Source organism: Triturus cristatus, chromosome 4_1, assembly GCF_964204655.1.
Source record: "Triturus cristatus chromosome 4_1, aTriCri1.1, whole genome shotgun sequence".
In the NCBI taxonomy this organism is placed as follows: Eukaryota; Metazoa; Chordata; class Amphibia; order Caudata; family Salamandridae; genus Triturus; species Triturus cristatus.
The window spans coordinates 395283146-395299029 of NC_140585.1; the positions used below are offsets into that span (position 1 = coordinate 395283146).

General features: G+C 41.6%; 1 protein-coding gene across 6 annotated transcripts in view; it reads right to left on the reverse strand.

Moving 5' to 3' along the window:
- The window catches only part of PARVB (parvin beta), a 515092-nt gene that overhangs the window by 405417 nt on the left and 93791 nt on the right, over nucleotides 1-15884 (reverse strand). Inside the window, exon 1 of one of the 6 annotated variants that reach the window (XM_085652461.1) lies at nucleotides 11483-11590. The exons of 4 other annotated variants lie outside the window; for them this stretch is intronic. In XM_085652461.1, coding sequence (XP_085508587.1) covers nucleotide 11483 — 1 coding nt within the window. In that variant the 5' untranslated portion in view covers nucleotides 11484-11590. Of the gene's footprint in view, nucleotides 1-11482; nucleotides 11600-15884 lie in introns of those variants that run through there. One more of the 6 variants, XM_085652458.1, reaches the window with a different exon arrangement.

Sequence of the window (15884 nt, forward strand, 5' to 3'; positions counted from 1 at the left end):
AGGGGGTAGAGTGGAAATACTCTGATGCTCTATACCTGCTTAGGAGGTCCCAGAAAGACCCCCTGGGGCCCCCTTTTAAAAAAAAAAAAAAACGGTCGAAATGCACGCATTGGGTGCGCGGATCCACGGAAAATAAAAATTGGAAAAAAGACAAGAAATTATTGGTTGTAGGACTACTTTCTACACTGAAAGGTAGGGTGTATATTTCTGTTTTTTAAAGGTATGATTCTTATTGGTTAATAAAAACAGATTGTAAGGAACATTATATATGATAAGCTGATATGTTGCAAAGTCAAGCACACTTGCCTTCTTGTTTAGTAACATTGTGTGCTGAACTTGTGACCTGTGTGCTCAGTGCAGTGTTCCATGGCCTGTTTCTATGGTAACAGGCAGAAGGCAGATTGGGGGAAGGGTTGAAATGTATTTCAGTTGGAAAGGGTTGAAATGTTTAACCAATAGAAATGTGTGTTTGCTTTTGAGTTTATGTGCGAAGGATTATGATTTGATGTTTACATGTATGTATATGTGTGGAAAATGAAAGGGAAACTTTTCCATTCTTTGTTTTTGCTGAGAGGTGCACAGTGCAGAGATTCTGTAAAAGAAAATCTGGTGTGTGACGGATATACTTCTTAATCTACAAAACAACTTGAAAGGTGAGTTATTTAATTGTGAGGGGATGTATGTAGACTATTTTGATTTTAATCAGACTAATGTATTTCTCCTGCTAAAGTGTAGGGAGTACTTTTTTCTCTACAATCTTATTGACAGTGTGTGCGCATGTAGAAACGATTCTGTGATAAGCATTTGTGTTTTTCATGTGTTTGCAGACAGATAACTGTGCTGTTTTTATATTTTGGTAGAATTAGAAAGCAGTCATTGTTTATGAATTTGTGAAATGAGTTATGTTTCTATATTAAAATTTAGTACTCCTAGATGAAGAAATGTGTTTGGTATAGTGCAAGGGATAGTGTTGTTTGTCTAGAATCACACAGTGAGTATGTGTGCATTTGGGAACCACTGTGAGAGAAGCATTTGGTAACATCGTGTATTTGCTGACAGATAAGTGTTTTAAAATCGGTCATGTTGTCAAGTTTTGTTAGCATTAGAAGCCAGTCTTTGCTTATGCATTGATAAAATAAGTCATGCTTTGACACTAATGTGCTGTACTTTAATATGCAGATTGTGTGTAGTCTCCATACCCCTTGCACAGTAGTGAATTAGTTTTGGTAAGCTGCTAGGGATAGTGTTGCTTGTCTAGAATCACACAGAGTCTTTGTGCATTTGGGAACCACTGTGAGAGAAGTATGTGTTAATATCGTGTATTTGCTGACAGATAACTGTTTTAAAACCGGTCTTGTTGTCAACTTTTAGTAGCATTAGAAGGCAGTTTTTGCTTATGCTTTGATTAAATGAGTCAGGCTTTGACACAAAAGTGCAGTCCTGAAATAAGTAGATTGTGTGCAGTTCCTTTACCACTTCCATTGTAGTGAATGAGTTTTGGTAAACTCCTAGGGATAGTGGTGCTTGTCTAGAATCACACTGTGTTAGTGTGTATTTGGGAACCACTGTGAGAGAATCATTTGGTAACATTGTGTATTTGGTGACAGATAAGTGTTTTAAAATCGGTCATGTTGTCAAGTTTTAGTAGCTTTAGAAGCTATTCTTTGCTTATGCATTGATAAAATGAGTCAGGGTTTGACACTAAAGTGCAGTACCATGTACTATTCTCTTCACTGTGCCAGAACTGAAAATGTAAAAGTTTTACCCAGGCACTGTCCTAGCAGTAGTCTGATGATTTAGTCAGTTTCCAAGTACTCATGTTGTGAACCATACATTACCACATAGATTGCTTCAAATGTCTATGCAGTATGCATGCAGTCTTCTAACATACTATACACTTGTCTTTCACATTTTCAATTCCCTAGTCAGTATCCATACAGTCCAGCAAACATCCTGTCACTTCCTTTGCACTCCTCTAGTGACCCATTCAGTACCATGTACTAATCCATTCCCTGCGCCAAAAGCCTACCACTTATAAATTCACCCAGGCACTCTGCTTGCTGTAATCTAATCATTCAGTCAGTACCCAAGTACTCATGCAGTGAGCCAGGCCTTAGCACATGGACTGCTTTAAATGCCTATCCAGTATGCATGCAGTCCTCTAATCACCTACACAGTTGTCTTTCACACCTTCAATTCCCCAGTCAGTATTCATACACTACTAGCAAACACCCTGTCACTCACCCAGTGTGTCTCCTTATAGTACTGTAATCATTCAGTCAGTTAGCATGTAGTCTTTTAGTGAGGTAGGCTTTAGGGCATGAACTGCTTCAAAGTAGTATGCACTATGCATGTAGTGTTTTAACGATCGTCACAATTGTGGTTCAGGGCTATAGTTTCTTTGTCAGTTTTTATATAAAATGTGTTTGTACAGTAATGGAATAGTATAAATTTGAAAGTTATTAATATACGTTAATTTGTGATTCTTTTTTACAGATACAGAACAGGAGTGTTTCTCATCTGTTTGCAGTCTTCTCGTGCAAGATTGTTTGGATGAAGGGTCCTTCGGTGTTTCATCATACTTGCCGTTCCCTACAAGTATATCTTGTTAGGATCCCCTTGCAACAGAAATCTTTTGCAAATCTTGCACGTGACCGAGGTGGCATTGGTCTTTGTTTGCCCCTTGGGAACAGTAAAAGATTTCCACACCACTGAAGGAAAACGTTGTGGGCGTGGTGCGTCCTCCAAAAATTCATCCTTAGATTCGGTGAATATTTTAAAGCGACAACATTTACAGTTTTTGTAAGTTAAACTTATAAAATTGTTAGCCGTCAGCATTTTATATATCTGTGATTTGTATCTTGTGGTATTTTGTTGAGAATAGCATGTTGTTGTTTTTTTAACAATCTTTGTGATTGTTTTCTTTTTGCGCGCTGTTAAGTGATGAGTACGATTGAAATCACTATTTTTAGTGAAATTTAATATATTCTGAGAACAGCAAAAAAGGCAAACAAATTACTTTGTGGAAATTATGCGGGGTTGTAAAAAATGTATTATTAAGTTATAATTTTTTTTTCCTTTTCTTTCACAGATCCAAATTTTAAAATAAGCAATTTATATGAATTTAGATTGGAATGAAAATCAGAATTATTGCTATTACTGTGAAGGTTAAGTTTAACTAAGTCTCAATATGCAGAATGAGGAGGTCTGCAAGAAGCTACAAAGTTGAAACACGTTTCTAAAAACACTCTGTTTATACCTATGTAGTTTTGAAATCTGACCATAATCAGATATCATGTGACCTGCAAAAAAAGAGATGAGGGGTTCATAATATTTCCCATTTTAGCTATTGAAGGACCACAATTATTTCAATGATTCTTCTTTGAACATCTTTGCAGACAAAACTCTGTGCTTATCTTCTATCATTCGCAAGGAATTTTAAAAACGGAAATATGTCACTTTTTGTAACATAGTTATTGTGCAAGATACTCTTTCATATTTACAAAGAGAGGAAAAGGCACTCTGTGCACTTTTTATACTCCATGTAAATACAACCTCATCATGCACACCACTTTGTGTTGAAAGGGTGTTCTATAAGTGTTGTTGTGCGTGATTGCACTTAATACTCATAGAACAAGACATGTCTAGATTTATCAGAAATCATAAATGTCGATATGTGTGTGAATGCTGCACCATTCTAAAATTGGTGTAGGAAAGCACAACAAGGAGAATTGTTTTCATTTCTCCACATTTTTATATCTTCAATGTATGCTGAAATGTTCAGCATACATTGAAGGAGAAAAATGCATTTTCTTATTGTTTTGTGCAGGAAGGTGTGTCTTCCTGCAGAAAAACAAACAGCATATGACACAGATATCCTTGCACTATGGTGCAAGGGTGCCTGTGTCACCACATGGCTGCAGTATAAGCAGCCGTGCAGAGAGAAGCATAGATTTGCAACATATTTATGTAAATATGTTGCATCCCTGTGCTTCGGAAGTACTACAGCACACAGCAGTTAAAGAGGTTACTGTGTGATGCTGCAACACTTCCTCATAGTTCTGCACTTATACATTCACCATACGCTACTAATGATATTCATTCAGTCAATTACGTAATACACATACATTCATCTAAACTTTCACTCACTAAAAGAAATTTAGCTTTTTTTTTAAACCAGCAAAGTAAGTTCTTTTTTTTCTTTTTTGTTTTTTAATTTTTTTGTACTTTTTGGAACAATTGTTATTTTTTTGTTTTTTTTCAAAAGGAAAAAAAGACAACAGGAGGAACAAAACAGTCCACTTCTGCAACAACAACAAAAATAAACACAAGTTTAGCACTTGTGGTTTTGCTGCGCTCTGCAGATTAGTTCAATTGACTGCTCGCCGTAACATAGTAGTTTGTTGCATTTAATGCAACTAATTTTTAGTTTTCCAAATTCTGGACGTATGTCCGGGTGAGTGCTTGATGGGGATGCTGCAGAAGTGCTTGCCACTGCTGGCTGAGGCTGCTGTCGGAGTCTTCTGCATTCCTGCTTGGCCAGGTTCACGGGATGCAGAGTCTTCAGGTGTTTTAACATACTTGCAGTCCCACGAGAGTATTTTTTTGATGGATCTCCTCTGGAGAGCACTCTTTGACATATTTTACATGTCACTTTAGTTGAATTAGTTTTATTTTGTCCTTCTGGGAAGGAAAAAAAATTCCACACCACAGAGGTGCATCTTTCTGGGCGTGGAGGTTCCACAACAAATTCCTCATCGGACGAATGGTCTGATTCGGATGGTGGCTGCTGTGCAGAAGCCATTGTCTTCAGAAAAACTGCAGCTGTGGAAATCTTCCCCAAAAAGTTTCTTCTAGTTCTAAGGTGTGAGATGTTCCTCCAAAGAAGCTCAAAGAATGATTGAAATGGGTGGGGTCTTTCAATAGTTAGAATAGGAAGTGTAATGAACCAATCAAATCTCTTTTTTTGCAGGTCACATGGGATCCGCGCACCCTGCGCTTACGCAGCACGCACCCAGCGCGCATCCGCGAAATTGAATTAAAAAAAATTATAGGATTAGATGTAAAAATATATTAGTTTTAAGACTAGTTTAGAGTTTGTCTTCAATTAATATTCACATGAAATACATATATATGTTTTGTTAAATGTTAAATATTTCGCGGGATCCGCGCACCTACCGTGTCATAGACGCAGATGACGCATCGCGGAAGCGCGTAAACGTCGCGTTACGTACATCGAACGTGTCGCGTATAGGCTGGGAGTCGTGTACCTGTCGCATTGCGATCGCGCACTAAACACGTACCCAACGCATACCATGCGTGGATGCTACCGCGTCGGGAACGGTGCGCGGATCCAAAAACATGGAAAAAAAATATATAAAATAAAGTTTTGAACATATAGTTAAAAAAATATTTTGAAAAATATAAAAAAATATGTTTGAAAAACCCATTAAATTTAAATAATATTTTTTAAAAGAATTAATTGAAAAAATAAGTTTACAAATGGTGAAATAATCCTATTTAAAAAAAAAAAATGAAATGGACACACTGAATTTGAAAAATATATAAATCCAATCAAAATCATTAAACATGATATCTTCAGAGATAAGTTAAAGATAGGAATTAGCATTTAAAAAACCTTTGAAATTCACTGAAAAAACCATAGGTTTCAGGGGCGTTATAGTTAGCTGGACATTTCCCTCGTACATAACCCTAGAAATTCCCCCGTTATAGTTAGTTCAGCTAACTATAACTCGTGCCCCTGCAATGCACTGCTGATGACATCACATATTACATCACTCATGACATGGTCAGTGACATCACTGATGACATCTGAAATGACATCACTGATGACATCACTGATGACGTCATCCAGTGAGTGTGTGTTTCTGTAAATTTTAAATATGTTGAATATATATATAGGGAAAACCCTATGGAAGAATGAGTGGGTGTATAAGTGTGTGAATGGATGATTTAGTAGGTGCGTGACTGACTCTATAAGTGAGTCATTAAATGTATCTTACTGCAGACTACTGACTAAACTGTGTGAATGTCTGCATCTGTCTGTCTGTTGGTGTATAAGAGGCTGCATGGTTTTGTGAATAGCTATATGAGTGTCTCTATGGGTTATTGATTTGTTGTCGGAGTATCTGTATGGGTGCCTGAGTGTTTGTGTGGGTGAGGTGTGTGTGATTCTGTGCATACATGTGTAAGTGGGTGATTCTATGGGTGCATGGTTTGAAGAGTGCATGTGTGATGGACTGTATGGTTAGGTGAGTGTATGTATGGGTGTGTTAGTGATTGAATGTATATCTCAGTGGTACATGTGTGAGTAACTACATATGTGAAAGGCAGTATATATATAGGTGTGTAAGAGTATATAAGTGGGTATATGTGAGTGTGTGTGATTGTGAGAGTGGCTGTATGGATGAGTGTGTGCTTGTATCAGTGATTGTGTAAGAGCGTAAGAATGTGGTACTATTTTTATGAGTAAGTGAACTTGTGTGTGTATAACTGCATAGGTGAGTACATGGGAGTGTGATTAATTATTTGCATTACTGACTAGGTGTGAGAGTACCTCTATGGATGATTGGTGGTGTGTGAGTGTCTATGTAGGTGTATAAATGCATATGATAGTCCTGTACTGAGTGACTATAAGTATGAGTGACTGTACAGGTGAGTGAGTGGATGTGTGTGTAGATCTAAGAGTCAATGAGTGGGTATGTAGTATTGGAGTGTCTATGGTTTTGAGAATGGACGTTTGAAATTTTGATTGAGTATATCAAAGGGTGTGAGAAGATGCACTAATTTATCACATGGATGACGTCATCAGTGATGTCATTTCAGATGTCATCAGTGATGTCACTGACCATGTCATGAGTGATGTAATATGTGATGTCATCAGCAGTGAAATTTCTAGGGTTTTGTACGAGGGAAATGTCCAGCTAACTATAACTCCCCTGAAACCTATGGTTTTTTCAGTGAATATATATATATATATATATATAGATCGATATATCACACAAAAGGGTGTGATAGGCCGAGTGCTATAAGGCTAACCATTGGCAATAGCTCGGCTTAGTACTCCACCCATCGTTCTTTTGCTCACCAAGCCACCTCAGTTTGGACCCAGCCATATGCAAATCAGTCTTGACCCTGCTCCTCCTGGGAACAGTCCAGTGGTTAGACTTATTGTAAGAAGCCTCCTATCACCTTTTGTGTGTTTCATATACAACCCTAAGTGACATGGGTATGTCCAGATGTGGGTCTCATGCTCACGGTCAGTGGAACCAAGCTGTACCTGGCTGATGAGCCCATAACTAGCCTGAAACCGGTCCTGGGTTGCTTGCGTTCCGGTTCAGCGTGGACCTAGCTTGGCAGTTCGGACTGGACTGTTCTCATGAAGAGTATGGTCAAGACTGATTTGCACATGGCTGGGTGCAAACTGAGCCTACCCCCATCCCCCCCCCCCCCCCACTCTCATGGCCCGGATGCAGTCGCTCACCGCATGGGCAGACAGCATTGCACTTCAAAGGGAGAAAAATGTGGGTCATCATAAGTATCCTATAGCTGCTAGTTGGGACACTATCAACACTGGCCTAGAGTCTGCCACACTTGAGACCTCCATACAACTGAACGAACCAATAGATGGGGAGGCGTAATCGCAGAAGGGGAGCAAAATTAACCCCTTTCTGAGGAGGAAACCCATGAAGCTATATACCCTGACACCATGCACCCAATTCCAAGATTCCGTTAAACGACTGAGATTCCTATATGTGATGCCCATCTACTGGTTTGCGACGCAGGTGAGTGCGCATGGGAGGAGTATGATATCAAAGCCCTTGATGGTTGTTTTTATTGTTACTCCTAAATCCAGAAAATCCCTGTTTGATACTTCAATTGCAAACTCTCTTCTCCTATAACTAGTGAGCACCACTACAGAACTGTGCTCGCGGGACACGTAACACTCGATCCATCGAAACCTAAATATTTACGCATAACTTAAGCTTCCGTAAAAATATACTGTAAAATGTGACCTATGTCTAAGGACGACACATTGTATATTCTTTTGTAATAATGTGATGCAGTTATTCTCAGTGTAATGAGGCAATCATTTGATGGTTGTAAGATTGAATTGAAACACTTTATAAACGCAATAAACATATTTAAACAAACAAAAACACAAAGCAGAAGCCTAGTGACCATAGCACACAGGCAGAGATTAGATGATAAGCTAAAAAACATGATAGATACATTCGATCCTGTGTTCAGATAAGTAGGGGTCCCTGTTGCAATCACTGACAACACACTAGAGAGTGAAAAGACCCTCATAAGTTGATTTACTGTTTTGGTTTTGAGTTCATTGGAAAATAAAACACTAATTGTACACAGTGACGTGCACATACAATGATGTATATAACATGCATATTTTCCAGAAACGTTAAAATTATTTAAAAAAACTGAGGCCTAAGCTTTGTGAAGGATTCTGAGAGCCAGAGCTTGGCTCTGTGGTATGAAGGGAGCACACCAAACGTGGCTTCCCAGGACTATTTTTTCTTATCTATTGTACAGGACATGCTTTTCTTGCCCTTAAAGAGTGATGACGACCGGCCTCACTTAGGGAATTTTTTTCTTCATCAAGACAAGATGTCTGGGACATCTAGAAGTAATAATAGTGATTAATAAGATGATCTGAAGGGTAATCAAGCCTTGTAGGAAATACTCCTACATTATATCTACATTGGCCAAGTAGTGGAGTTCACTATGGTCCACACGGGGTGAATAGGTATGATGGGAGCCCCGTACTTGAATGGCAAGTACTCACTGTAAGGTTGTTGAGTACCTGAGCAGGAATAGTACAATAGGTTACTAGAAGCCAATCCAACTACATACAATCAATTGAGGTATGGGAGATGTATAACTCACTCTAACGGTGCAGGAATATTGAATAGAGAACAGGCTGGTGGATGCGCGGCAGCCTGGGAAGCACCGCAGTTAAATTACTCATAGGTGTTTGCCTGGTGTATTTCGTGCAGCCTAAGTACCGCGCTTTAAGTATGCCTTCCCTCGGTGGAGACCAGTATGCCATCCCTCGGTGGAGACCAAGACCAGTAATATGCTGTGAAGCGTAAAACGTCACTGTCTCACCAGGAACAGTGACAAAGTGCTAGACCGCTAACCACGGTGACTGTCAATGTACCAGATGCGGCCAGACAAATGGCAGGAGGGAGGAAGGCTTTAATTAAGATGCAATCAGCAATAAACTAAGATGAAATATTCACAAGTGATAAGTACAATGTTACCATCATTCTAAATGCAGGATCGGCAGCAACCAACCATAGGTAGACAGTGGATTAGCAGGGGTAGAGGGGGTATGGACTGCGATTTTCGACCTGTCCTACAACATACGGGGGACCCGCTTGGTGCTTTTAGACACTATTTTTACCTAAATCTTTAAAAGCATATCTCCAGGTCTACTGATTGGATTTTTGTCATTTTGGTGTCAAAAACCTATTACATTTCACTCTATTTTACTAGATACTTGTGGAATTTAATTTGTTTTGCTTTCACTTTATTACCATTTCAAGTGCTGCATAAACAGTGCCACTAAATTAAGCCCAACTGTTTTGTGCCAAGCTACAAGAGGGTTAATCACAAGTTTGTGGTTTGCTAGTGTTCCATCCTGATAAGAATTGTGGTTGCTGCTTGAGTAGGGTTTCACCCCCTCACCCCCTCACCCAGTAACCCTATGTGCTACATTCGTTATTTCTCCCAGAGGTGCTACTCCCAAAGGCTGATGGCTGTTAGATGAAAGCCCTTACTCATGATGGTGATCATCTTTTAGGTGCTCAAGATACAGACACCCCCTCCCCCCCCCCCCCCCCGACTACCTGCTGAGGAAAACGCTTGAAATAAAGACAGCGTCTGCAGAACAGGCATAAAAAGAGAGACAACAGTTTTGGACTGGTAGCAGTGTAATCAACATTCCCTACGGTCAGCAGGATTGAAGCTTCCACACAAAGTTACACATTTCTCATGGACGGAAGAGGTTGTACTGCACAGAGTACCAGGGAAACTTTCAATATCCAAAGCTTGTTTCAAAGACCATCGATCTCCCACAGGTGATGAGACATAACCTGAAAAATGTGTAAGGAGCTGCCTGCTGTGAGTGCTTCAGTCTGCTCGCCCTGCTGCTAGAGAGGAGTGCTGGATAGCCCTGCAGTAGGTGACTGTCCACAGAGAAAATCCACGTGTGCTACACTAGAAATCAGAAAACGATCCATCAGTAGATGCCTCTATTAACAAGATGGTATCTAAAGAAAATTATAAGGTTTTTTTCAGCAATGACTGTGTGGGAGTGCTTTTCTTCTGAGGATCACTGTATTTCTGGTCTCCTCTGGGGGGACATGCACAGATCTCCAATCTTCCAATATTTGCAGATTTCTAGGAACACTGCTGTGAGAGAGGATTTTTTTTTAAAATCTTTATGGGTTACTTTCTTGTACTGCAACAGTATGGAATCCAATGCTCCCAGGGAGCCTTCAAATCAATCCGCTTTGTTCTGTGTCAAAACCTACTGGGGCGGATTCTTTCAATAGTGTGAGTATTATTTCACGCAGCGTCTGTGGGAGCCAGATTCGGTCATTTCTGCTCTCCCTGGATACATCTGAGCCTTACTTACTTCTAGTTCTTCTGTGTCTCGTCTCCACACATCCATGCAGAAAGCAGCCTTTCCACCTAGGCCAGTGATACTCAAAGTACTGCCATGCAAGCCTCCTGCCCTGTACATGCGCCCCCCTGGACAACAGCAGCACTGGGCTGCTTTTTTCTCGACTTAGCAAAAACATTTAAAAAATGTTAAACAGCAGCATTTATTTAAAGGTTAATTACAGTTAAAGAAAGGAAGTAACTAGTGTTTGCAGCACCCCTTAACTTTAAGAACATCTGCATCTTTAAAGACCGCAAACGTGTAAAAATATTCAGAATTCAAAAAGTGCATTTCATTAACCTGTTTCAACTTAGTAAATCAGATTTTAGCAGTGCATTCCGAAGTATTTTTTCAGCATCACGATTACCCTGTGAGGTATATATGTCCATCCTACACCAACACAACAACAGAAAGCAACAGAATACAACAATGAATTACCCAGTTTCAACCGGAATACACATATATTCAACTCCTTTAATATTATAAATCAAAAGGAAAATTATTCAAACGCACAGGGAGCACTGCACCGTTAATGAACAGATACTGCTGATAAGGTTTTATATTGACATCCATTCATTAGATGAGTTACACATCAAATAACCATTTGCCCACTCACTAAATTAAATCGGTAAGAGGCATTCATTACCAAAGTTTGAGTTTCATATACACACCCACTCTAGCCAGTCTTGCTTTATTTTAGAAGTTATTAAGAAATGTAACATTCAATCAGTTAGATTTATTCTTCTGAATAAGTGAAAAGCAGGAGAGACTCACTGATGTGGCAAGCAGAGATGCGCTGGCCCAGCAGTGTGGACTATAAAGCCGGAATGAGCCCATCCGAGTCTGCCTCGCCGGCACCCAGCCTATCCTGATGGAGGCGGCGACTCGCAACCCAAGGAGCGGAGTCTAACAGCGTGGACAGCGGCGATAAGGCGCAACTCACAGGCGGGTTCCTGTAGCATGAGGCGGCAAGTCCACCACAAACCACAGCCATCCAAATATATCCAACGAGAGGGTGTGCATAATATATGTGGCCATCCCTTATCGAACGGAAATACCAAATTCATATAAAAACTTAGTAATATTTCAATAATGCTATTGTTTGATCTGCGTGGCCTTCGGAGCAAAAAATTCCACTCAATTTCAATGTAAAAAAATCTGCATCATTATTAGGACGAAGGCAACTGTGGGGAGGTGGAGGCAGGGGAACTCTCTTCGGTCTCTCCATCAGTGGGACAGTTCAGCGGCTTGTCTCCTGCAGCAGATCCCTACAAGGCCACGAGCTCACAGCTCAGGAGTTCGGCCTGGCCAGCAGCCTTTCATCCTTCCAAATTAGATACAAGAAACTGAGCCAGGAACGGATCCCTTGTATTCCTTCCTTCCTCTCCAAATGTAATTAGTGATTCGATGGGAGTTCCAATATGAGCGTTGCATAAATATTTGCATCTTCCCTGTATTCAATACCTGCTTTTACCCCCATCTCTCGCCTTTCCAGGTGTCTTCCCGTCTCCTACCCCTTCCATAGACTGGTAGTCCATTTTGACCCCTCCTGTCTTCCCCACCTGCATACCAGCCACATACATCGGACCAACTACCGACCACATACTGTTGCCCCCTCTGGTGGGATACAAGCAGTGAGAAGATCACACTGTATGCAAGGCTCCTCCCCCGGTCTTTGCAGCTTGATTACAACTTTTTTTCTCTCCTTTTCTCTCTCTCCTGCACCCCCACCCCCCTCCGCCCTCCTTAGCATGGCAAAATGGGCTATAGTACACCAAAATGCTACCCAAATAGGCCCACCACAAATACAACTTCTTTCCAACCACGCACGGCCTGAGAATGAGCTCCGGCACCCCACAGTAGGATATGAATCACTATAAAAATGTTGCAGTACAGAAGGGGAACCAAAAGCTTCACAGCATGAAAGAAATGTGTATCACAAACATTACATGTCAAATAATCGTAATAGATGATCACTGCATTTAGAGAAAAAGGATGTAAGTGTGAAATGAACACATTCACAAACTAACGAAAGCTACTGGCAATACAGGGATGAACGACGTGGAACGCTTCCATAAACTATGCACTTGTGTGTCTTTCGAATCCTGGTGCAGGGTTCATCTAAACTCCAGCTCCTTGGTCGACAAAATTCTTGCAAGTGAAACCCGGATAGGACCGCAGACCATGGATATTGAAAAATTTAATTTTTTGTGAGCATGTTCATAGGGGGGCAAGGACCCCCGAGTCCGAGTAAAATAACCTCGCGAGGTACAAGACTGGGTCTCGTAACTACGTCCTCGAACTCAGGGGTTCATGTCCCAGTCACGTGGACTTTAGGGTGCAGCCAGAGGTCAGATTTTGACTGTCGCTTTCAAAGGGGTTAACAAAAGTTAAGGAACAGTTTCAGTGGCCTGAGTCACACATATTAACCATATGATGCGATTCCGAAACTTGCTAATCCACTCAAGCATTACTCAGATGACTGTATCCGAACTGCATAGTTACCAACAGGAGACAGTGAGCCAAAAGAGTCTGGAAACTTAGCTCTGAATACTTGGTGTTTAGTGGGTCGAGGTCAAGATTTGCCATCATTTACATTCACTCCAATAGAGAGATATAGCAGCCTGTTTACCTAGTTACATATCTAACTACTCACCCATCAATTTACTTTTTAGATCTGTGCTGTGACAGCACACCTGTCAAACAGATACATTACTAACAATATATTTAGGATAGACTTTGGGTCCACCCCTTTCACCCACTGGCTTTCTTCGACCATCATCTTTCAGCCACTGGCTTGAGACTTTGTCAATCACATCTTAGCTTAACCAAGTTGAGTATTAATCTCACACCTAATGCTACTGGCTGTGGGATGGAGGGGAAAACTCGACAAAAATGAAATGGTTGCTCAGTTACACCAACCAATAGCTTAGATTATTCAGTGTAGATGACTGGCCAGGTGGATGAGAAAGAAGCTCTAAAAGCCAGTGTTTACAGTTAAAACATTTAGGGATGGGGTATGGGCAGCAGATCTTAAAAGTGTAGATGATTATGTCTCCATTGCAGTCACACATCGAATCCAAATGAAGTCAGAAAGAAAAGGTTTACTTGGCTATTGTAATTTTTTTACAGCTTGTGCATTATTTTATCTAGTAGTTGGGTCACTATATGTTCAAAACTAAGGGACTATTAGGATGGTGGGCGGATCGCCCGGGCCGGCGGTAGCCACCGCCAGCCCGGCAGGGGCAATCCGCCCGCCATCCTTCCATGAATGACCCCCCCGCCACCTTAGGATGGCTGGGGGGGTCCGCGGTGGACGGGAAGACCATCTGCCGCTTTTCCGACGGTCGATTCGTCGACCGGGCAGAGAACTGCCACAATAACAAACCATATCAGGATGCCGGCAGAGAGCAGCCTTTCCATGGCGGCGTTGCCGCCATGGAAAGGCATGCTGTTTTCGCTGTTGGGGGCCCGTAGCGGGCCCCCCAGGATGTTGGGGAAGTAGGGGGTGCATATACCCCCCCCTGCATTTGCATGCACAAGGTGGCAGGCACCGCGTGATGCCTGTCACATTGTGCATGCAAATGCACTACATGCATTTTTTTTACATTGCAGCGGGTGCTGCTTACAGCACTGCCTGCCGCAATGTAAAAAATGTGTGATGCGCCCGCCAGTGTGGCGGGCGCATCCTAATTTGAATGGCGGGACTGCCGCACCTATGGCGGGCGGTCCCTTTTGCCGTTGCAGTGGAGGGCGGACCATGACCTGGAGGTTTTTAGAGAGAGGATCGTCCAAGACACTGCTATAGGACTCCCTATGATGTCGGCCCTGTACTGGATTTCTTCTCCCTTTTCCTTCATTGGAAGGTGAGAAGGTCACAAGTGAATTCAGAAGAGTATCACATTTCATATCAATTGTTACAGTAAGTAACTTGTTTTTTTTACAGGCTTAATCCTTTTCTAGATTCGCATACGGTGCACAGATTTTGTAGTGGTATTCCTCCCCTAAGGGGGGAGGGATTGAAGCACTGATATTACCAAATTGGTGTTTAAGTACCTTTTGGCTTACCAAAGCTGCTTTTTGTGACTATTAATTATTTGCCAATATACAAGCGGCCATATTCTTTGTACAATGCATGTAGCAATTGTCCCTTTTGTCAGAGGCATAACTACATTTTAAGTATCACGTGCTAGTAAAAATGGTTAAGTTTCCCCAATATCTTTGTTCCTCCTCCCCGCCCCCAGCAGTACCTAATAGATGACCTTCCATCTAAGATGCATAGTGCCCTTTCAGCGCCATTGAGTGTTTGAAAACATGCTGGAAGATTAAGAGATCGGTTCATATGAAAATGTACCACCACCTTAGGAATGTGTTGTCACAGATACCGTACCTTTGTAAATAGGCAGTGCCTGCAATTTACTTACTCATCATAAAGTAGTAGTTGCAATAAGGTAGACTTTAATGTTAGAAAATTAAAGTCTGTTATGGATTAGTTCACAGGATGGTCCCATTATTGCTGTTGGCACTATGTTCAAGTTACACTGAGGAGCTGCTGTTGAACGTGAAGGATAGTATCTTTGGTTCCCTCTAAAAAATGTGTATTAGTTGCGAGAACCAGATTTAAGCCCACATGGGTGTCATTAAAATGAGTTTCATGTTGGATATCTTGAATGTGTTGATTACTATTTGTTAGAAGGCGACCTCAGAAGGGCCCGGAGGGGGCCCTGACTGTCCTGAGACCCACCCTCAAAGTATCGTAGCCGGGCACTGGCGGGAGATTCCGCAGGGGAGGAATCTCGTATCTAGGATCGTACACTCGGCACCACACGACAAAGAGACACCACACCGAGGGTTCTTAGGATTCAAGCTTTATCAAATCGAAGTGGTAGGATCTTTATGATCAGCAAGGCAGATATTTACAAGCAGAGCGTGGGCTCACAGAGTCTTGGCGGGGGTAGGAGGTAGCGGGACAGTCTTTGGGGGATATGGATCAAATGCAGGAGCGTACCCGGCGCACAGCTCACAATCCTTGAGCTGGGGGATACGCGTGGTGTCGGGGGGGTCCGGCGGGACCAAGGAGAGTCTGGGGGAGCCGCGAGTCACTCAGCAGGCTCAAGCACAAGTTCGGAGGTCTTACGATCTTCAGGGAGCCGCGAGTCACTCAGCAGAGCTCAAG